The sequence below is a fragment of the Lasioglossum baleicum genome, chromosome 12 (assembly GCF_051020765.1).
Source record: "Lasioglossum baleicum chromosome 12, iyLasBale1, whole genome shotgun sequence".
NCBI classification, from domain to species: Eukaryota; Metazoa; Arthropoda; class Insecta; order Hymenoptera; family Halictidae; genus Lasioglossum; species Lasioglossum baleicum.
In genome coordinates, this window is record NC_134940.1 from 9091121 (window position 1) to 9114219 (window position 23099).

At 41.6% G+C, this 23099-nt stretch overlaps 2 protein-coding genes across 2 annotated transcripts in view; one reads left to right on the top strand and one right to left on the bottom strand.

The window, feature by feature from the left end:
• Nucleotides 1-71: 71 nt before the first annotated feature.
• On the top strand, nucleotides 72-8418 carry L(2)k09022 (HEAT repeat containing 1 homolog l(2)k09022). The gene is made up of 5 exons (XM_076434697.1): nucleotides 72-320; nucleotides 575-723; nucleotides 797-6227; nucleotides 6436-6886; nucleotides 7183-8418. Exons 2-5 carry the CDS (start codon nucleotides 582-584, stop codon nucleotides 7351-7353), a joined length of 6195 nt encoding a protein of 2064 aa, XP_076290812.1. The 5' UTR covers nucleotides 72-320; nucleotides 575-581; the 3' UTR covers nucleotides 7354-8418.
• The window catches only part of LOC143214095 (uncharacterized), a 38166-nt gene continuing 22907 nt past the window's right edge, over nucleotides 7841-23099 (bottom strand). Inside the window, exons 7-9 of the mRNA XM_076434719.1 lie at nucleotides 10677-10859; nucleotides 8662-8746; nucleotides 7841-8397 (exon numbers count right to left, since the gene is read on the bottom strand). Coding sequence (XP_076290834.1) covers nucleotides 8328-8397; nucleotides 8662-8746; nucleotides 10677-10859 — 338 coding nt within the window. The 3' untranslated portion in view covers nucleotides 7841-8327. The remainder of the gene's footprint in view (nucleotides 8398-8661; nucleotides 8747-10676; nucleotides 10860-23099) is intronic.

The following is a 23099-nucleotide window of genomic DNA, read 5'->3' on the forward strand; positions in this document are numbered from 1 at the left end:
TAGTGCATGGGGTGTCGGTGCACCTAACTTTTGCACCTCCGATCGTGCTGCACCGAGCGGACAAAAATCTAATCTATATATTATTAGAAATTGTTCCCGACGTTCCCGTTCCCATAATCCCATCACGTAGTGACTAGGTTCGTGCTTATCAATGGCCGCCTGCAGTGCTGGCACATGGTTAATTTTGGTGTAGTGCATTGTTAATATTTTAGATATAATCGTTTTATTTTTTAATTATTTTTGTATATAGTGTTGACAAGTGCTCGCAGAGTTGTTAATTATACATAGATCTTATACACAGTATTAGATTAGTTGAAAAGGTAAGGTTATGTACGTTGAATCTCTGTGAAATAAAATGTTTGACTCCTACGAACTGCAAAATCATTTTATTCTTTTAATAGGATGTGAGCACAATGATTACACATGTGAAGCTTGAAATGTCTTTGATGCACATCTTTTAGGGGTCAAACATCTCGTTTCAGAGTATTCTAATATTTTCGTAGCTCACCGTATACATTTACTGTATCAGATTTGTGTCATTCTCCTTTTCAACTTTGTCGTCATTTTATTCCAGGTTCAAAATGACTACATCTCTTGCGCAACAATTAAATAAACTTAGAACACCTCAGACTGATATACTGCTATCAGACAGGAAACGTCTTAGCTTGCTCTTTAGCCCTAAAGAGGCTGCCCACCTAGACAGAGAAACAGTCTTGAATATAGGTAATGAATTGAATTTATTTGTAAATAATTCAATGTTGCAATTACCTCTCTAATGCTAATAATATTTGCACAGGTCAAAATGGACTACAGGAATTAGCAAAGCTATCAGACTTGTTTTTGCAGTTTGAGAAGACACTCTTTGCACAGAGTTCGTTGAACCTGGAGCGTGCTGTGCAAGATATCAAAGTTAATAAGAAGCTGGATGGAGAGATTGAAAGGTTTCTCATTCTCTTATCTCCATATTTTCTACTCAATAATGCTCATAAAGTACTCGAATGGTTGATATACAGATTTCGTATACACCAATTTAATAGAGATCAATTTCTCTTACTAATATTACCTTACCACGAGACTAGAATGTTTGTGAGAGTATTGCAGCTGCTAGATTTGTCAGATGATGCTGATAAGTGGCATTGGTTAGAACCTCTTCAAAAGCCTGGTGTTCCTTTAGCTTCTGTAACACTGATCAATCATCTTAGCACTGACAATGCTCTTTTAAAGCTGATTTGCAGTCACGTTGTCAATGCCACGAACATATATTCAGAGAAAGCAACATGTCTGAGCACTTTGTATGGGTTTTACACTACATCCATTTTGGGGATTATTAATCGGTTGCCCACGATGTCCGAGGTTCAGATGGGTCATATGTTACCGACCATTTTAAAGGGCTTAGACACTTCTGTAGGCGATTTCGCAGCTAGCACTTACATGATCCTATCAATGTTGATGAGTAAAATGCAATTGAAAAACGAGACGACCGAGAAGTTGCTTTTGAAGATATTCAAGAAAGTACATCTGAAGGAAGAGGCGTTGATTTTGTTATTTTTCATGTACAACACACCTGTTCATCCACTCACCATAGTATCGAAAAGCCTCGCTGTTCGATTATCAGAGCTCTCCTGGTTCATTCCGCTAGCGATAAAGCTTCAGTCATCCAACACGAATACGCAGAAGTTCATCGTGCCTCTGGTGCAAACTTGTTGTAGCGTGATCATGGAGGAATCTCTAGACGGGGCTCCATCAACAACGTCGAAAGTTCAGAGCATGGTGAGCGAGATTCTGATGCGAGTCAAACTGGACGATAACGGCGTGGATAGCATACTGTGGAACGTTTTGGAGAAAGAATTTCTCACGGAAAAAACGTCCAGCAATGCGAAGAACTTTTTGATGAGTTTTTGTCAATGCCTCGAGAGGACCTATCCTGAAAGATTCGACGACTACTTGAAGCGTCTTATGAGACGCAGCGTCAACGACAAAGACTCGAAGGTAGCACTGCAGTTCCTTACATCATGGCATTTTGGAGCCAAAGACACGCAGGATTCCATGGGGATTCTGGACAGATTAATTCACATTAGCCCAGAGCAACGGATCATGGCTTTGGAGTCTCTAGCTAAACAAAATTTGAACTTCCCAGAAAGTGTTCAGCAGATGCTGACTAATACATTGTTAGCTAGGTTTGCTGACAGTGAGGTGAATGTGGTCCAGGCTTTACTGTCTGTGCCCACGGAACGTTTAACGAGTTTCATTCCCGTGGACATGTTGGTGGACGAGTTGAAAGTATTGCTTTCAACGTGCCACAGCAGTTATAGGAAACCATTAGCGAAGCCAGCGCTAAAAATCCTTCTGGCGCTCTGCGAAGGGGGAGACGACACCAGCGTCTTCATCACAGCCTTGCCGTACATGTTTCCAAACAACGACACTGATGTGTTGATTGCTATGGAAGTACTGAGGTCGAACTTCGCTGAGAAAAATGCTTACATGCAGTGCGTCCAGAAGGATTTAGGCAAATCGCCTAACGCAGAGGCAGTATCGTCGGCAGCCTTCCACAATATACTAAACTGGGAGCTGTTGCCCCAGCCGGAAAGCATAATGAGCGCCATGAAGCAACAAATGAGTCATGGTGATGCAGGCTCCATGTTCTTCAAGCTAATCTTGTTAGGATCCGTGTGTAGAGTACCCGTCGGCTCTCTGAAGGACGAGATCGCGTCGGAAGTGATTGAAATGGCCGCAGATATGATCAAGAAGTTCCCCAAAGTCAAGATGATCAAGAATTGCAACAACATAACTGGTAACAATATAAAGAGTGCTATTGAATTGACCTCGCAGGGAGTCCTGCCACTCCAAGTGGGCACGTATGTTCTTGAAATGGTCCACAGGCGGTTGGATCTGAAGCAGAACTCCAAGTTCGACTTCGAAAACAATCCACACCGGAGCAACTTGATTCTGAGACTCCTAGAAATATTCTTTGAGGGAATAACCAAACCACGCTGGTGCAAGCATTACTACAGATGCTTGCAGATATTCTTCCAGAGACACTTCCCCACGGTGAGAGACCTACTCCGATTTCTGTCTCAATTGTACATCAAACCAGTCAAGGTACAAACGTCGTATCACTGCCTGAAAATATCTTCGGTGCTACTAGACCAGTGCAAGTCGAGGCAGTGGGTGTTCCAGGACAAAGTCTTCGTGACCAACTTGATGCTCTCCCTTGCCAGGGAGAACAACGATTGCCGAGCAGCCGCGATAGACATACTGAAGAAGCTCATGCAGACCTTCAGCTTCACGGAGGAACCATTCTTGGCGTTGCTTCAGGAATTGGACACATGGAGTTCGGAAATATCGATCGATCCCGATCAGTTGTCTCTGTCTCTTTACGTTCTGCTTTCCCCAGACCCAGATGTGTGCGCGCAAGTGAAGTCCGATTTGCGGAAGAGGCTGCAGCAGGCACAGCAGTCGTTGTTCAATCTGATCATGGATCCCGAGACTCCGATCCACATTATATCGCAACTGCTAGACGTCTTGGTCCACGTGGACGGGCCAACGATACTCCAACAACTAGCACCCCTAGGGCTTCAGCTTCTGCGAACCGTGTCCACCGAGTCCAAAAACAAATTCGCCGGAAACGCGCTAAAGAACATTCTACAGAGGTTCAACAGCGCAACAGCGAAGGCTCTCACTCAGAAGCAGGTGTGGCAACTGTTCGAGGCTGGCATAATAGAGCACAAGGTCGAGGTGGTCGCAGAACGCGGGATGCAGCAGTCGCCGAGCGTCATCCTCCTGAAGCAGATACAGAAGACATTCTTCGAAAGCATTGGAAAAATATCACTCGACCTTCAAAACAGGATCCTAACGAAGTTAGTGGACGTGCTCTCTGACTGTGACATGAGCAACGTCATCTCTTCAGCTAATAGAGCTATCAGGAGGATAGAGGTGAACGCGCAGCTGATCGTCAACGAGCTGCAGAAGATGAGGAACCTCAAAGACGTGCAGGTAAATGATACCACGGCGAAGAGGAAAAAGCGGTTGAGCTATGTGCACAACATACCCGACCCGACCATAATCAACAGGAAGGAATGGAAGCACGGAGTCACGCTGTTGGAGTTCGTGCAGAGTGCGGACAACATCGAGCAAGAGGAACTGCTGTATCCAATTTTATTCGACTTGTTGAAGACGTGTCTCAGCTTTGAGGAACAGAGTCCTATAGAGTACACCAATCAGCTGTTGCTGTCCACAATCCACAGACTTGCTGTGAAGAATTTGCCTATAAGGGACGCTCATCTCCAAGTGGATCTGATCACCCAGTGCATCAGGACATCGAGAAACCCACAGACCCACCATCATGCTCTGCTGGTTTTGGTGGAGTTGTTGAAGATAGTCGATGTTCGATGTGCTCTGTACACTATCATGCCTATATTCACTTTCATGGGCAGTTCCGTGGTTCGTCAGGACGACGCTTACTCGATACAGATAATCTCCAAGACCATCGAGACGGTGTTCCCCATCATCAACGCAGCGGAAAACGAGACCCACGCTTGTGAGATCCTGAGGACATTCATCGTCTCTCTGCCCGACATTCCTGAGCACAGGAGGATGCCTTTATTCGTGAAGCTGTTGCAGCTTCTGGACAATCACTTCCATCTGTACTACCTCCTCACCTTCGAGAGCCACGTTGTCGCCAGAACAATGCGTATCACCAATCAGAAGACAGCCGGCCAGAGGCTCGAGTTCGCCCTACAGGTGTCCCAGGAGTTTCCACCTGCCAGGCTCATTCAAGTCTGCGTGAAGCTCGCGCAGTTCATGAAAGAACTACCGATAGACATAGAGAGGCAGGAAGACAGGAAGGCAGCCATGTCCTTCAAGTACAAGCACATCTTCGACGTGGCAAATAGCAGCCCCAAGCACCTGAGACATTACAAGTACATTCTGGTCCAGTTTCTGAGTAACTTGTTATCGTCTCCTGACTTTATTAACCGAGTTGCAGAGCTAGACTCCATCGAGGCGGACAATATGAAAGATTACTACGATCAGTTGATGGTGGAGTTGATTTTGTTAATCCAAAGTACCTCGAAGAACGCCGACAAGCATCAGGGCAAGCCATTGGCGAAGTACTGGAAGGTGCTTCTCCATCATTTGTACGATGTGCTGGATCTGGTCAACAATTTGTTACCAAATGGTACCTTCGTGTTTAGCGTGAAGCGTCTGATGGAACACGAACTGTTGACAGTGAACAGAAAGGCTTTGGAGCTTCTGAACGCTCGTCTACAGCAACGCAAGTTCGGGGAAGAGGACTATGCTGATCTTATGAGTTTGATCGAGCCGCTGTTGGAGATCATTCAGACTAAAATGAAGTCCGAGACTCAGGAGCAGGAGATTGTCCAGCAGACTGTTCTTATTACGCTGAAGCTGTTAGCTAAATTGCTAGCTACAGATAATCCTACAGTGTTCAAACCAATCCTCGAGATGACCACCGAACTTCTGAAGACGAGAGAGGGTCCAGTGCTAGGCAGCGCGGCCCTCTGTGTAGCTGAACTTTGCAGCTCCATGCGTATTCATGCTATTCATAGCTTGAACAAGTTCGTTCCAGCCATTTTGCAACTGTTGGAGAACCATTGTCATCAAGACGTGCCTGATGTAATAGTGATCAGCATAGTCAGCGCGTTGCAAAAGATCGTCGATTCTGTTGGCAACTTCCTGTCCCTCTACTTGGACCAATTGTTATTCGAATTAGCGCGATTGAATTCTTTATACACTGACACCGAACACCCGAAGATTGGTGTGGTGGTGTCAAGGTTGAGAGCAACCACGCAGAAACTATCCAGTTGCATACCACTTAGAGTACTTCTACCAGCAGTGAACAGAACGTACGATACATTGCTCAGTAAAAAGTCCTATCAGTGTGTTCCTGCACTGATGACTGTCCTGGCAGAATCATTCAGCAATGTTCAACCGAATGAGCTGAGTGCGGCTATACCTGATTTAGGTACCTTCTTCCTGAAGGTACTGCAGTTGCGAGAGGATTTGAATAGTTCCGAGGATGACATGGAAGTAGACTGCGCTGAACTGACCTTGGAAGATGTGGTGGTAGTTGAAGAAAGCGCGAGTAAGGCACTAGTCGCCTTGGTCTTGAAACTGAGCGAGGCCACGTTCAGACCTCTATATTACAAGTTGTATGACTGGGCTGCTAGGAATCCACAACACAAGCAGCGAAGCATCACTTTCTACAGGTTCGTATCGTCTTACAGTAACTTAGTATGTATCGCTTTTCAAATGTTTATGAGATTGTCAAGGGCAGTTGCATGGTCAAGGTGTTTTACCTAACTTGGATATTTTATTTTTCCAAAAAAATGTAAAATACCGATTTAATTTTATCGCTACATATTGAATAAATAAATAACGTTTTTTATTCTAACATTTTACACTTGTTCTTTGCAGACTCTCGGCCAACATAGCAGAGTCTCTAAAATCATTATTCGTACTGTTCGCTGGTCATTTCCTCAAGCACGCAGCAGTATTGCTGAACAGCAACAATCCAGTAATCATGGAGGAACCTCAAGAAATGACTCTACCAGATGACACCAACAAAATCGAGCTGGTTGAAGCTATTTTGTTGACGCTTTATCGAGTCTTCAGCTACGACGCCCAGAATTTCGTGAATCAGGAGAGGGTTGAAACCTTGGCACAGCCAATTGTAGATCAACTGGAGAACACTATGGGAGGCAGAGAAGAGTATGAGAAGAGGGCTAGCGAATTAGTGGTGCCTTGTATTGCAGCGTTCGCTAACGCCATTGCTGACGACTCTTTACACAAGCAGCTGGTCTACCAAACGTTGCTGAAAACTCGACACGCGAAACCTCATGTCAGGAGTGCTGCATTGAACGCCGTGGTGAGTGAACATTTGTTTATACTTGGATTTTACAGCTGTTATTCAATCGCGAAAACTGAATTCAAAGGAATTCTTCTTTTACCTGTTGAATAATTTTCTATTAATTTGCGTTTGATGTAAAAATCTATGTCGAATATTTTGGACGCGAGGATTTCAAAATTATAGAGGCTCGAAGGCAGTTTTAGTGAAACGAGGATGAGAATCTAGAATTTTAGAGACGTTAACATTTTATTGGATAGTAAAACATTAAGCACAGCGTACTAACCGAACTGGACCGTAAACTCGTTTTAACACAGGTGGAGATCGTAAGGAAACTAGGAGAAGACTTTATGCCGCTGTTACCGGAGACTATACCTTTCTTAGCGGAGTTATTAGAGGATGAGGATGAAGCTACAGAAAAGTGTGCACAAAACGCAGTACGCACATTGGAGGAGATTTTAGGGGAACCGTTGCAGAAGTACTTTTAAAGTAGTTTTAGTATTTTCAAGTATCTACTTGAAACAATGTACAAGTAAATTTATATATAATAATACGAGTCGATTTTACTCCACTTCCATAATCTCTTACTTGAATGAGGTGAAAAATGATAATAATGGAGTATCATTGGAAGAAAATGCGTAAGGCTGAATGGTTGAATGACAGAAAATATTTCTGAGCTAGGTAGTCTTAATATTTACAATTATTGAAAATGTACAAAGCAATTTATATATAATAATTTAATAAAAACAAGTCAATTCTAACTCTTACTCCATAATCTACTTTAAGGGAAGGCAAGTGAAGCAACGGTTGAAGGATAGAAAGTAATTTTGACGGTCTTATATATAGCATCTATTAGTTAATTATTTAATAAAACAAGTACATATGTAGTTGACTTTAGGTCTGAGATTAAAAATCGATGAATATGGGCCAAAATCAGAGGACAACATATGATACAAAGGATGAAAGACAGAGACATTAAGAAAACATCTGTTTATTCTTAACTTAGTCACAATTTGGACGAAATATAGAATATATTATTTCCTTATATTATAATACATTACTGTAAATGTGTGTTGTGTGAGTGAGTGTGTGTACGTCGAATTGTGGCAGCACTAAATAGGCGCCTGAGTTCTAACATTGACAGCGAATTTATGCGTTTACGAGAGCGCATTTTGTTATAGTCTTTGTGAGTATCCCCAAATAATTTCTCGTTCCGTCACGAGAATGTTTATTGTTTCTACGAAGAACGTTTGAGTGTGACGACAAACACGAATTTCGAAAATTCCTCGACTCCTCGACGGCCATTTTCTTGTCACTTAAAAACGGCTTTTTAAGCTGCTGGAGAATGGTCGAGGCCTCGAGATCAATTCTTGGAGATCATCCTCGTAGAAAAATGCAACGTAGGCCTCCTCGCTGACGTTTCTGCTGGCACCGTGAACTTAATTGTCAATTTCTCAGCGGATCACACCTGCGGCACTTCCGGCGAGTTCTGCAGGGCCATCTCCTCGCCCTGCTCCAGTGGTGGAACTTTCCTGAAAATCAATTTTTCACAATTAACAAAAACACAGAATCTTCGCTCTTCAAATATTCTTTGAATTTCTGTGGATTCATTTTTACTATTAATTGAAACTCGGGGCTTCATAATTACTTCAAATTACAGTTTATTAATTTTTCACAAATTTTTACTGCTGAATCAATTTTTGGAGATCCATCAAAATCCATAAAAGAGGGTCGTGTGTGAGAAGTTAGTAAGCGAGAAGTTTAATTGGCACAATTGGACCATGAGGTTCACCCACCTTTTTCTGTACTGGAAGATAATGTAGACGATGATGGCATTCCCAACAAACAGCAGTGCAATTAGGACGGTCGGCAGTACGACATCTGTAAGGTTAAAGCAGACAGATACGATTAGTGAGTATCTTGGACGACGCGCAGTTTTTCATGCAGCCTCGCTTAAGTTAGTGCACCGGCCATCTTGGTGCACGCCTTTGAGCGTGGCACAGTGTACTTTGAACGATCAGTGACTAATCGGTCGAAGTTTGCCGCTAACATGATCATTTCCGTGCCGAGTTCCCCTCAATCGAGTATATCAATTGCAATTAATAGAGAAACCGTGTTTTTCGTTGTGCCGAGTCATTGGTGCAGCGTCATCGGAAGCTTGAACTTCGAATGCACCCATGGACCACTCTTTAATCATTTAATGTCTCCTTCAATTTTACAGACGTAACGTTCTGAATTAAGATATTAAGATAAAAATTGAATGGAGAAGCTAGGAGAAAAGAGAAATTAGTTTCAAGGGTAGCAAGAATGCAGACGAGCTTGAACTTGACCCATTTGTGTCTTTTATGGATGTTAATAAATATAAATTGAAAGTGACTCCTATCTCCGATAAAACTGATAAATGCTGATCCATTGGCGGAGAATTCGATCAGTGTACACAGTGTCAATTCCCTACAATTGCAGAAACGTAAACGTGTTGATTTTTCAGTTTGATTGGCCCAGGGACCAACAATGCAACAACAAAAAATGAGGAAACGATAAGAAACCGGGAAGTTTATGCAATCTCTTTAGTATGCACTATCTTGGTGCTCGTTGCGTTAATTCCAACAAAGCAAGGCCAATGGACTGTAATATCATCGATGATTGTTCCGTAATATGGGGATGCAAGTGTAAGCTTGTAATCATGAAGATTCCTGGACTTTCTCCGCTCGGATGAAGCAACAATTCGAGCGGGGATATATATGTATATAATTAATGATAATTATGCAGGAAACGCCAACAAATTGCATTCACTTTATCACCATGTTTCACCAGATGTTCAATATTTAATTTCGAAGGTATCTGTTGCAGAGATCCAATAAAATTTCACATTAAAGAACAATTATATAACAATCTTCATATATTGCTATCTCCAAAGATCACACAAAATACATTTGTATAATTAATGAAAAAAGTGGAGTAGCATGTAGATGAAATAAGTGGATGACATTTGAGCGAAGCTATCAATCAATGTTCAAGCCACGTTAAAAAAATATGTATTATAATAAGTGCAATGATACGTTCTCGGGACGAGCAATTATATCTTACATAAGGTCGAATTGCATCGTTAGAACTGCAATCGTAATTTCGAACGTCATCCGCAATTACATAACGATTATGTTGGCAACGAATTTTCTACTGTTGGGAGTTTCAGAGTGGTCGGGAAATCCACACAAGTGCAATTGCTTCGTGCACGTGTGTTATCTTATCGATAAGGCAGCAAGGTGCCCAGCGAAACCTGACCTTTGCCTCCAACATTTTTCATGATTCACCCCCTCGGGGATATATGCAATTACTATGCTTTCATTCTCAGTGGCAAAGATATCGAAGACTGTCACATCAACCTCACGCGAGCCAAACTCAGGAATTAAACATTCAAACATTAAATTTTACCCCTAGACAAATAATTCCACACGTGATTGACAGTAGTCAACCAATTAAATTGCGATAACGATCTCTTACTACTTTCGAGTGCTCCATTTTAAGAAATTCGTGAATGCAACAAGATTTTATGGAACAGTCGATGTATATATGTTTTCCTGGTGTTGTTTTGTGACACTTTAGGTGGAGAGTATTCAAAGACAGATACACCGGGTACACCGCGAGCTTGCCGACGGCAACACGAGTATGTTGATGCAATCACACCGCACAGAGGAAAACACGATTTTCGAGGAACAGCGGGCGCGGAAAGCGATCCACTTTGACCGAAAAACAGGAATTCGACCGGCGACTTTGTTGTTGGAGAATTTTCAGCGAGTTTAGGTTCACTGACCTACGACGTAGTCCGATTGCTTCATCATGGCTGATTGCGACGAATCCATAATCTCCCTGGTGCCGGCTGCGGCTGCGTCCTCGCCTCGCCCGATTCTAACCCCCGTGCCGAGGATATTGTCTCCGGACAGAGACGACAGCTGGTGGTGCTCGTGTTCTGTCTTCAGGATAACCGCTGACGTCGCTGGAAAATGAAAACAAGAAATAGTTAAGCTGCGAACCAACAAAAATCATTTTCGAGCGTCCACCCGTCGCACTATTTTATTTGAGCCGCGCGATGGCCAGGATAAACCTGAACCACCTTTTATCTCATTTCATCTTCAATTTTTGCCATTTAAAATAAATTCCAAGCTTTATACTGCCGAACGACAAAATTGTAGAAAATGAATATAATTACTGAACTAAGCAAAAATTGAAATAAATAGAAGGTATTTTACTTTTACAACAAAGCGCATTTTACTGCGAAAATTCACAAACGTTGAGGGCGCATAAATACGCAAAATGGTCCGCGATAAGAACGCAAAACATTCCAAACTGCACAAGTACCAAAAACAGGTGAAAGCCGACAATGAACAGAGCGTGAATAATTTTCGCAAGTTTCGGCACACTGCCATAGCGTGATCCTTCAACAGTGCGTAAAAAAGCACGTTTTTGAACTGCACCAGGACATCCAAATAAAAACGGGCATAAATTCATCCGCTGGGAAAGAGAGCCCGCATTTTTCATATTTCTTTCTCGCTTTCTCCAATAATAGTTGGTTAACGGGTTGCGGTTTATTTCTGCACGGCCGTACCGCAATTACGGCGGAGCTGCATTTTTTCACGTTTTATGCAGATCGACCGTGCACCGTGGGAACAGTTGGCCATTTTTGTGACGAAATGATAAAACTTTTGATGGAGTTCAAATAGGACAGTGAAACTTTTTTTCGATTCAAGCCGAAGCGTTGCAGAATAATGGAAAATACAAAGAAAATGTGGCGTACGTGCTCTGACCTTGAAAATATTTATTGAACGTAACCTTTCTTGAAATAATTGTTCTTTACGAGGTTCTAGGGTTGATATTTTTGTGACTTTTTGTAAGTGATTGCATTGAAGAATGCATCCACACACTTTGAACAGCAATAATGTACGATCACGATTCCGTCGATCGGCGTTCCACCTTCCCCCGAAGCAAACACGCGACTAGTAATAGGTGTTCTCGCGTTTTAGCTTCGAACTCTGCGGGAAGTTCGAATGGCTTGAAACTGGAGACTGTTCGAGCAGACGGGAGCCAGAGCTGCTCGAGGTCTGAATCAATTCAATGTTTGAATTGCCCTGACTGGTACCTTCGCCCCCCTTTCCCACAGTCACCGAGCCCTTAAATTGCTAGCCCTGGCTCCTGCTTGCTGCGGCGAATGCTCTATTCACTTTAATTAACACCCCACTCGCGTCTTATTTAATATATTTATTGAATCTACCGGACCACCAAAAATATTCAATCTAAAGGAGAAGTTGAAAGAAGGAGTCTATCAAATGGGAAGACGTAACTAGTTTTAAACTGAAGTTACGTCACCAGAGATGCAATGAAACGAAGATAACAAACGAGACAACTGTGTTGAATTTTAATGTCGCTTAATCCACAACCACGTGTTGCAATTTGCGAAATATTTGCGAGAGATAAATCGTATTCGAAAACATCCATGTTGAACATTGAGGATTTATCGCAGGTTTGAATACTATCTAGAGGTTCAAATAGCCATATCCTCGGTCCCGAAGGATTAACGTCCCCGAGATTTACGCGACCACGCGAATATTGCAATATCCCTATCCGCATTTCTAGACGAGACAAGAACCTGGCCATTTCCTTTCATCGATTTGGCAACACGCGTGAGAATCATGCGGAAAAGTCTGCAGTCACCGATGCTAACGACTCGTATAATGTATTCGAGTGATTTATGCAAACAGGTAGCCGGTTGCTCTATTAATATTGATCGTCAGGCGACGGGAACGCTCTAATTATTTATTACGTATGTACAATCGGCTATCTACTGTATCAAACTTGATCTATAATGTATTCGCAAAAACGAAGATTTCAAACTGCTCATTATTTACAAATTCTCGTTTACGTACTGTTCGCGATCTGTTACATTTTCATGTCCGTTCACGTAACGCGGGCCGTTAACAATAAATGCATGGCACCGTAAAAAAACAACGTTTAAATTCATCGCTGGTCTGCGGATTTACAATGCGCAATACAAAGCAGTGAGAACATTTAAGGAGTCTAAAAATGTTACTGTATTTCAGTAAATTTATTAAAAGAGGAAATAACTGTCTATGGAGATAATTTTTAATTTGCTTAAAAATTCCAGGTGAGTCTGTTACGTGCTCAGTAACAATAATAATCTGCGGTCTTGAACGTTGACAGTGTTTTTTTTTTTATCGAGCACAGGCTTGGGAAGATGCCAGTGTACACAGTGCCGACGAAACCATACGAAAACCGCGTCGCCGATGTGTTTATTCGTGTGTCGAAGTGTGTGTGCTGAAACCTCTGATGTAATGGAGAGTATTTAAGCGATTGTGGTGCGAAATATTTTCTATTAATGTCTCTGACACTGTTTTATTGTTTGCCTTCCGAGTTTAGGTCTCACTTGGTTGGATATTTGCTTCACGATGAACAATTTGATCCACAGGCTAAATTTTCGAGATCGTTGAGATGTTTATTAGTTAGTAATTAGTTCGAATGAATACCGTATTATTTGAAGGAACACTTCCCGGATCACTGGACGACGTTATAATGATCTTGCATGGGCCGCCAGACCAAATTCGGCGCAGACTGTAAATACGATCTCTCAGATGTTTCCACGAGAACACACGTTCTTATCGAACTCGAGGTAGGAACGGAAACGGAGCAGTTTACGAGCCCGTGACACGTCGATAAGCCATGAATTTATTACCCGGCTATCACTAACTTGCACAAGTCAAATCGCCATTTCGGAATGGTAATTTGTACGGCACTCTGACGCATCGCGCTTGAAATAATTGCAGCATCGGATACATGCACGGCGTAGATAATGTTCAAGCAATGTTTACTCGCTAAATAATTTCGGGAGCCCAGAGAACTTAGGGAAGCACAATATCGACCCACAAAAATTGTCGATTCTCTTTCACACCGTGCAATAATTACACATTTGTTTGAAGAAGTGAATATGAGCTATGAGACCGGAAAAACAATCTTCGAGCAAAAAGTTGTTAATGAATTCTGTCGCGAAAAACCAATACGTCAATGCATTATCATTTACATAGATGCATCTATTGGATAATTTAACGATTTGTAGGTAAATCTTTGAGAATGTTTTTCTGATAAAGCTGGACAAGTAGCTTTTTTTATTTAAATAGTTATATGATTTGTTTACAAATTCAGAGAAACTGAATAGACGAGTCTTCTAGAATTTCCAATACAGCGGCATTTCTCACAAGATAAATTATCACTTATAAATCTTAAGAACAATGTTGCATTATTCTGAACCTGTTAAAATTATTTAAAAAGGAAATACATTCTAATTTGCCTGCAAGAAAAGGGAAGAAAAACTGCGTTAGCATACTCGAAGTTTATTGAACCAATGAACCAAATGATCACATGCGTTTTCCGGCGTTTCATGATTGAACAATTCATGGAATTGTACGTGAAGTTATATATAGCAAGAGTACAAAGTCGACAGTGATGACTCGATGGTTATAATTGAAGAGAAGAAACAATTAAACAGGAAGGGTATCTTCGCGAAGCGCAGTCTTCCGCGAACATGTCACAGCCTTTTCAGCTCGCATGTTTTTGAACGAGAACACGTTGCAAACAATTTACTGCGATATTTGCCATTTATTTTCTCCCAGTGCAGTTGCATGTGTTCTCTTAAAAAGCACACGAATGAAATATGAGCTTATGCAGTTGTTGAAAAACTCAGTTTCATAAAAGTAAAGTAAATTGAGATTGTTCCGAACGAGAACTTTTGAAAATTCGGGGATGCAAGTATTGATCACTCCAGGAAATTCAGATTTAAGTAATCAATACCTGCACACAAATAAGAAAGGAGGGGGATAAATACAATATTCAATTCATATCGGAGAAAATGAATAAACATTTTTTTCGAGTTCGGTAGCTGCGATTCCATTACTCTTAATTAGCAGATATCGATTCGTCCTTATCCCGAGCAATTTGTCGATAATCAAACATTTCCGTCCTATCGGATAGCAGTTGACCCAATTCTATATTTTTCCGTTTCACCTTTATCGATCGTGCTATTTCCGTCGTTATTTGTCCACAGCTAATTGAAACGCTGTATTATGTGTTGCTAATTTCGCGATTTATGCAAATCCGTGTATACATGTGCGCTCGTGACACATGTAGTAGTTTATCATGTGTGCATGGTGGAATGGACTTTAAACATATTTTGGATCGTGCCGCGGAATATCAATGATTCACATCTTGACAGATCGCTATTGATACACTGACTTGTGAAACCCTGCCGATATTCCATTGTGTATTTTGTTCCTGTCGCTTGTTTTCGCCCACATCACCTCAAAACTGCAATCCTACATTTTTCTCATGTTTTATTGTCGCACAGTGCCATAAAAAAATGTATATGTAGTTTGTTCCTCTGCTGCCTATTTTTCTCATCATCTCAAAAGTGCAATACTACATTTTTCTGATGTTTTATTGTCGCAAACAGCCATAAAAACGTGTATATTTTGTTCTTGTCGCTTATTTTTCCCCACATCAGTTCAAAACTGCAATCCTACATTTTTCTGATGTTTTATCGTCGCACACAGCCATAAAAAATATAGAGGTTTTTCTAGAAATTCAGAAGATATTCCAATATTAAATGTAATACTTTGGCTTTCTAAAGTGGACCGTAATGAATAATTAAAATGTGCAGAAAAATGATAATGTATCTCTTAAAATTACTCAAATATTATGTATAAATGTCTTTTAAGTCCAAAGAATTCAATTACGAAAATTTAACTCATACGTCACGCTTCTACTATTAATCATTTAATAATCATCTAACGCTTCGACTAGAAAACAATGGAATGTATTTCTGCGCTATTTTCTCAATTCCTCCTATTTTGGTCTCAACTGATAGTTCGTCGCGAGCATAAACATATCCTTACGAAACCGGTCGTTATCAGCTGAATAACATCCTACCCGGCAATTCGATATCGATACATGCGAGGCTAAAAAGAATGAAATTTGATTGCGTGAGAATCGAACGATGCGTTATCATCGCTGAATGTGGGAAGATTTTGATGAGGCATGCTGATCTATCACGGGTCACCGGTTATCGCTGCTCCATTCTACAATTATCGTTCTCCGATTCACGATGGCTGCACGCGCCGTTCACGTTTTACAATTCCCCTGCACCGAGATGGCCCCAATGGAAAAGGAAAGCTTCTTCTTGCTCGAACTCGCGAAAAATCGTTCAATGGAACGATTCCTACAATGTTTTCGCTTCAACGATCGCGCTCACCCTCCGGAGGCTGACGAAACGGGTCTCCGGGACGATTTATGCAATAGACTTTTGCTCGTTCGAAAATATCACTGTTTATCCGTCGATAATTCTCTTCGATTCGATTTTATGCTTTCCGGCAATTTTCAGATCTGTTGTTTGCGTTTCTTCGCCAAGACGTTTCGTAAAAGAGGATGTTGTTTTCAAAGAAGGAGAGTTGTAATTTCAGATGTGCTTGCAGTGCTGTGTTATCGGAAATTATTTTGGTGGAACTAGAATGAAAACAGAGACCTCGCACGGTTGAATGGAATCTTATCTTAATACTGCTCTGACCGGATTACGACGAACGTTCTTGTTGGCGATTGTTCTTGACCCAGCGAACTCTCGTTCTATCGAGGCGAAATCGTGAGAATTTTGTTTCGTATAATTTTTGAAAACAACAAAAATTATTATTAATATGTGATACATATAGCAATCTTAACTTTGAGCACGATTGAACACTAATGAAGATGATATAAACGCATTGTAAGATTTCATTACCTCGAAGAAGCAGAGGTATCCAAGCTGTCGTGACTAGTAATTAGGTTCTTATTGTCAAAGAAGCTAATTACCGAGTCTATCCGAGATGTCTTAACGAATTCGAGGATCTCTCGACGCAGTGTGGAAGGTGTGCGCCTCGACTGGCGACACTTTGGCCTTTTGGTCATCGTTCAATCAGACACAATTGTCGGTAACCCTCTAATTCAGTTTAATCCTTGAGCGATCGCACGGTCGAGATGCCACTTGCAGGGCCGAGTGGCTTCTCGAGTGCGACGCAGAACTGTTTCGAAGAATGGCTAGCGGTTCAACTAGAATTCGGACAAAGAAACACACAAAACACCTACTGCTCTACAGAATTATTGCTCCTCGAGCGGTATGAACTGTACTTCATTTATAATTCAAAACTAACTCGTTGCGTATCTTGAAATTAGATGACTCGACAGAATCTGTATTTATTTTACCAATTTTCGGAAAAAATACCAAGAAGGAAAAGACATTATGATGCGTAATTATTCTGCAGTATAAATTAGAAACGCAAACAGGAAAGGTTCTCCTCGCACATTTCTTTTTTGCTTAAAATAGCGACTGTTTTTTTCGATGCACATTATCGTTCATTAGCATATGCATGAAAGTGGTCGACGACACGTTCATCGAACTTTTCTGTGCGTGTTTCACTGAAACCAATCGAAATATCGCAAACATTTGTGATCAATAGACAAATGCTTAAATTGTTCGATAAAAACGAAAACTACAGCTTCTTCAGATCCTAACAAAATTCATTTTACTCAGTATCATAACAAAAATTCATTTTCATCTGAATGTTCTCCTGCAGTGTGCAAGGATTGCATTGTAATATAAAAACTGTAACTAGTTTTATCGGAAGCTTTTATGCAAACGTTCGATGCATAATTCGTCATACTTTTCCGTGTTGAATATTCAAAACACGTCTTCTTCAACAACCTCGTTGTACCTCGAGCGAAGAACCCGAGGATGCTCGGCATTTGAATTTCAAAAAACAATGGATTTTCGACGCGCGCGAAGTGAGAGCATCAGTGGCTGGCAATGCTGAGACTGTGAACAGGCTCCTCAACCTAGTTTCGCACTTTCTAGCACTAGAAAACGAGAAGTAATTGCCGAGTATCAATTGGTTTGAACAGTGGAGTCCTCCGCGAGTCTGTTTCGGCGATTCCCAAGCGACTTCCGGTCGCTCTTATCGCTGAGAATCCGAGCACGAAGCGAAAATCGCGATCTCGTAACTTGCATTGTGTTCGGCTCACGATCAACAATAGCCTTGATGATTACAGTTGCCATGGATTGCCATAGTAATGACTGATGTCTTGTTTGCGGCCACTCAATGACTCTATTTGTTGTGTGGGAGCCACGATTTTATTCGCGGAAATGATTCTGTTCACACAATTCGTTCGAATGCCTGCCAGCAACATGTTCACAAGCTCTACAAACAATTATTTCGTTGAGAGCATCTGGCAGAAAAATTTGAAGAAGATGAAACGGTAAACAAATTCTGAGAAAGAAAGAGCAGCAATTATTTTGTAAAAATTTGATTTGGAGACAATGATTTTGTCGACAGCTTTTGGTGAAAAATATTTGAGAATAAATGGGAACCATTTTGTTAAGCATGGATAACTTACACGTGCAAATACTCTCCAACTACTATTTTGTTGTAGCACTTTATATCTGCCAATTATGGCTGCCGATAAACGTAATTGGCACGTTATCTGCAAGACTATTAATAGTTTTCTCAATGACTGTATCGTATCTGAAAGAAGCTAAATAATTTTCAAAAAGAACGCTTGGATCATGTCATTCTAGATAATTTGTTGGTTTATTTGGTATGTTTGCTGTTTCAATAATCATGTTTTTCAAGTTCGATTGGAATGCTCTCTTTTGACAGTGGACTCTTATCAACACGAGGTGCTTCTCTGATAAAAGTTCGACGATATAGGCCTTCTTATTTCATTCGTCCATTCCGCGTCATCCACTGGGCGCGGCAGTAAACATCGATTTCCCAAAAAATCATCGAGTATGATAACGACACTCTCCAGAATACTCTAGATTACGCCATCAGGATTCACGATAACAAAACTCGTTTCCTAAGCGAAGCATTAGATGTTCGTGCACAAAATGGCGGAATGCTAAGGACTCTCGGCGTCCTAAGCAATATGGCTTACATTTTACATTATCACTGAAGCAAGTGTACAAATTGCAATATAAATCCACTATCATTTTTTAATTTTCCAAATTTTTAAATTGACCAAATAACGTCGACAGAAAGAAGGCGCAGTTCGTTCAAGAATCGCGAAAGGCTGCACGCACCATCGTAATGTCCGACATAGCAAATCGGCACGAGACGCGAATCGAGATTCCGTTCATAAGAATAGATTTATGACCGGCAAAAAAGGAGCCGAAATTGCGTCAGTCAAGCAAAGCGTAGAACCTAATTTTAGCAGATCGCAGATCGGGGCCGACGCCGATACAAACAGTTCTGAAGCGAAAAGGATAACAGAAGCAGGATAAAAGAATCCGAAGCATGATCGCGCAGAACTCGTGTGCGTTGCATCAGTCACGTATACCACGTGCGGAGAGAAAGACTCCTCGACGGAGGAAATTGCAAGGTCGATGACGCGCTCGAGAGATCGCTGAAAATCAACGATACAAGACGAATAAACGAAGTATGCACGCGGAAAATGGAAACGGGACAAGATCTAGATGTTACTATCTTCAAGATGAACAGCTGATATTTCTCGGATATCTTCAAGATAAACTTCCTTCTATTTGCTCTGCGTCAAATTAGTGACAGCTTTATCGCTTGGGGACGCGGACAATCGTGTTAGTGTGCTCTGAAATGCGTTCCAGAGACGATTTCTGAAGTCACTATACGCTTTATGGATTTCTATTTTCGTTGAATATGTTTGTTGTATAAATAAAGGGTAGAAATTTATTTCTTGCGCCGAGTAGAATTTATTAGAAAATGTTTAATGACTAAAAAGTTCGATTCTTTAATTCGAAAATTTTGCCAACTATCATTTTTCTAATAGCTTCTCAGAGCCAATTCTCAGCGAAGTAAATAGGCCACCGTTCCGGAAACTAATTTCGTATAATTTTCCATTCTCGAGCAACAAAGTTTCTCATTTCGAAGCTGCGGAGTCACTGGCCGCCGTGGAGAAGTCGATCCAGAGACACGATTTTCCGATTCATGTATCAAAGCAAACTTCCGTCCGAGGAAATGAAATTCCGCGCGGCGTGGAGTGTACAACAGTAAATGGTGAACTCCATTGTCCAGAGCAGCCGGGCTCTTTGGGTTTCACGTGGAAATTGTATAATGGCCGAGTAAACAATATTTCTATCAACGACGGTGCAATTAATGGAGACGTTCGAATGGAATTCCTGTGCACGTGCTACGTCAGCTGAACACGAGTCCGATCGATGGCAAAGACTGGCCTTTCTGCGTTGTTCAACGAGGCGGTGCGCGAAATTCGGGATCGCGAACAATCAGATCTTTGCAAGTACAGAGCACGTGGATCGTGACGCAACCGGCTCGTCATCTCGCGAACGAACATTTTCGACCCGTTCAGGTTTAGACGCCACGTGATTGTAAGCAACAATGCTGATTGCACGCGTTGTGCCAAGTATAAATAATTTGATTAATTCGACCGCTGTGGATCACAACAGAAACGCAAACGCGTCGTTAAGCGGATATTCTGGTGTAACAGGTCCGAACAATTATTTTTTTCCCACACATACCGAAAGTATACTATTTCAGAAATATGCTCTAAAAATTTGAGCAAATTTGATAATCGTACTTCGGAAGACAACGAAATTACGTACGCAACAATTCCACGAAAAATTCAGAAATTTTAGCTAAAGACTTTAGAGCTATAAGAAATGCAAGAAGTTACATGAAGAAGTCGCTTATTGATTAACGGGTGGGAAAACAATCGTAGATCAGAAAAGAATCGATTGAGAAAAATAGTCATAATATCAAGCAGACTTTCGCGCGACTTTTGACTGTATTTATAAATAAAGAAGCACGACGCAGCCACAATGCAGCCACATTGTCCATTAATCAGGAATAAGTTTTCGATTAAGGAACAATTTTATTTACGTCTTTGCCAGTGGAAAGACGTTACAATAGGAACTGAATAGTTGACAAGGAAAGCTGCAATTGCCGGCGTTTGGAATAAATCGTGCAAGATAACGAAAGCTTCAGATCATCCCAAAAGTTCTCTTCGCTATACATACATACCATACACAAACAATACGATCATTTTTCTGTCAATGTTCTGTTACTTCGTAAGCATTCATTTATTGAACCGTGTCATTGGCCTGAAAACATACTTCGAATTCGCACTGTGCGCTATAATTGAGAACGAAATGAGCTTTTGGGATAGGCCAATTCAATGGAACAGTGACAACGATTTGAACAGATAGAAAAGGACGTTGTCCTTGATCTGAATGATTGATGCGAAAATCATTGCAATTGGCGGTATTTGAAATAAATTGCTGGGGCGAGAAACAGTAGCGAGATCGTCTCGTTACTATCAGCGAATAGAAAGCAATTACATCAGACTGTCCCAAAAATTCGCAATGTGGCATACACGAGCAGAGCACGTTCATTTTTCTGTCAATGTTCTATTATATTTAAAGCAATTTAATACGCGAACAGCGTGACCATCTTCTGTCACTGCACCATCATTTCTAAACCAGTAATTTATTCAACAGTGTGATCGGCCAACATGAAACACCGCGCACAGTGCGTTACAATTAAAATGTGAACCGAGCTTTTGGGACAGCCAGATTGATCGGCAAAAATGACAGGGATTTCAACAAACGGGAACTAAGATTGTCGCGTGGTCGCAGTGTCTAACAATAAGTGAACTGAGGCTTGAGAATCAACCGTGACACTCACATATCAGGTTCTTGAAGGTGTCGGTGAATATTCGTATCATGGTGGATAATCGGCGGGAAGCTCCCTGACGGTCCTCCTGCCCTTACAAACGAATTCGTCGTGTGTTTCCGCGCTGTGTCAGCTGCCGCACGCCACCATAACGCGTTCCTGCACGACACTTTCGTTAAAATCGCACAGCTCCCACTGCTCCTCGAACTATACTACTATAGCATCAGTGGGCCCGCGTTCGAACGACTCGCGGAGTCTCTCCCCGAAAGCCTCTCCTCTCTCTCTCTCTCTCTCCCCCTCTTTCCGTCTCTGTCTCTCGCTCGCTACAGTCGCTCCTTCCTCCGGTTCCCTCGTTTCCAGCGATCTATATATTTCTTTCCTCGATTCGCAAGAGTCGCTCTGCCCTTACGCGCCAACGATCGGAAACAATTTTCCGTCGAATCTCCCTAATCCTCAAGCTCACTGATCCTTTCGCCGAACCCTTCAACGGAATCCTTCAGCTGGATCTTTCGTCTCTCGCGAGTTCGCGGGATCTGGGAATTGATAGCTACCAGGCTAATCCGACGAAGACGGAAATCCTCTGCGATCAATCACTCGAGACAGCTAGGTTTCCAGACCTTGACGCGTTAGGCTGATACTCCCTTTTGCTTTAATGAGAATGCTCTTGGAAGAATCGAGGCGATATTGGACCAGGAAATTGGAAACTGGGATCTTTGCTTAATGGAGAAGCTGGATGGAAGAAATTCTTTTTAGTTCATTCATTTAGTGATAAAGTCTTGTTCTAGCTGCTGATGTAGGTTCTTGAGGATTATCTTGGAACGATTCGAAAGCAAGGATCTTTTTAATGAGGAAGCTGATTGCAGGAGTTGTGCCGAGAGCTTGGAATATTCTTGTCACCGTGTTGACACGGTGATAAACTTCTGTCCAAACACTTGATCTATGGTCTCTTACTCTTGACAATTTCTTGGAACGATTCACAGTGAAGGAGGCTTTTAATAAAAAAGCTGATAGCCGACAGAAAAGTTTGTACAGTGAGCGTCGAATCACCTTTTCTCAGTCAGGAGCCAAGAACGTCATTAATTAAGTATCCAACAGAGGGAATTTTAAAGCTTTGACTTTAGCGAGAAATATTCACAATAAATCCTCAGAAACGAAGAGTAGAAGGTTCCATAAAAGTGTCCTTTTAGTATCCACCCTCGGCGAAGTAACTCCCACAAAACGTCACTAGCAGACTTCCTGTTGCATTTTGGCAAGCCATCAAGCACTTCTTAAAATCTTCGATAAATAAGAATATGTGAAAACGTTTTCCTAAAAGCACGACTGCTTCATCCTTCACAATACCCTTCTCCTGGAGAAGAAGACAAACTTGGAAGTTTGTATCGATCACAATCAAAATTCCTCAAAAAGAGGATACTGAAGAGTGTCTCGTCAATCAGTCAACACGCATTTGTTCGCTTGATCGACGACAATGATCGACTAACACCAGTAGA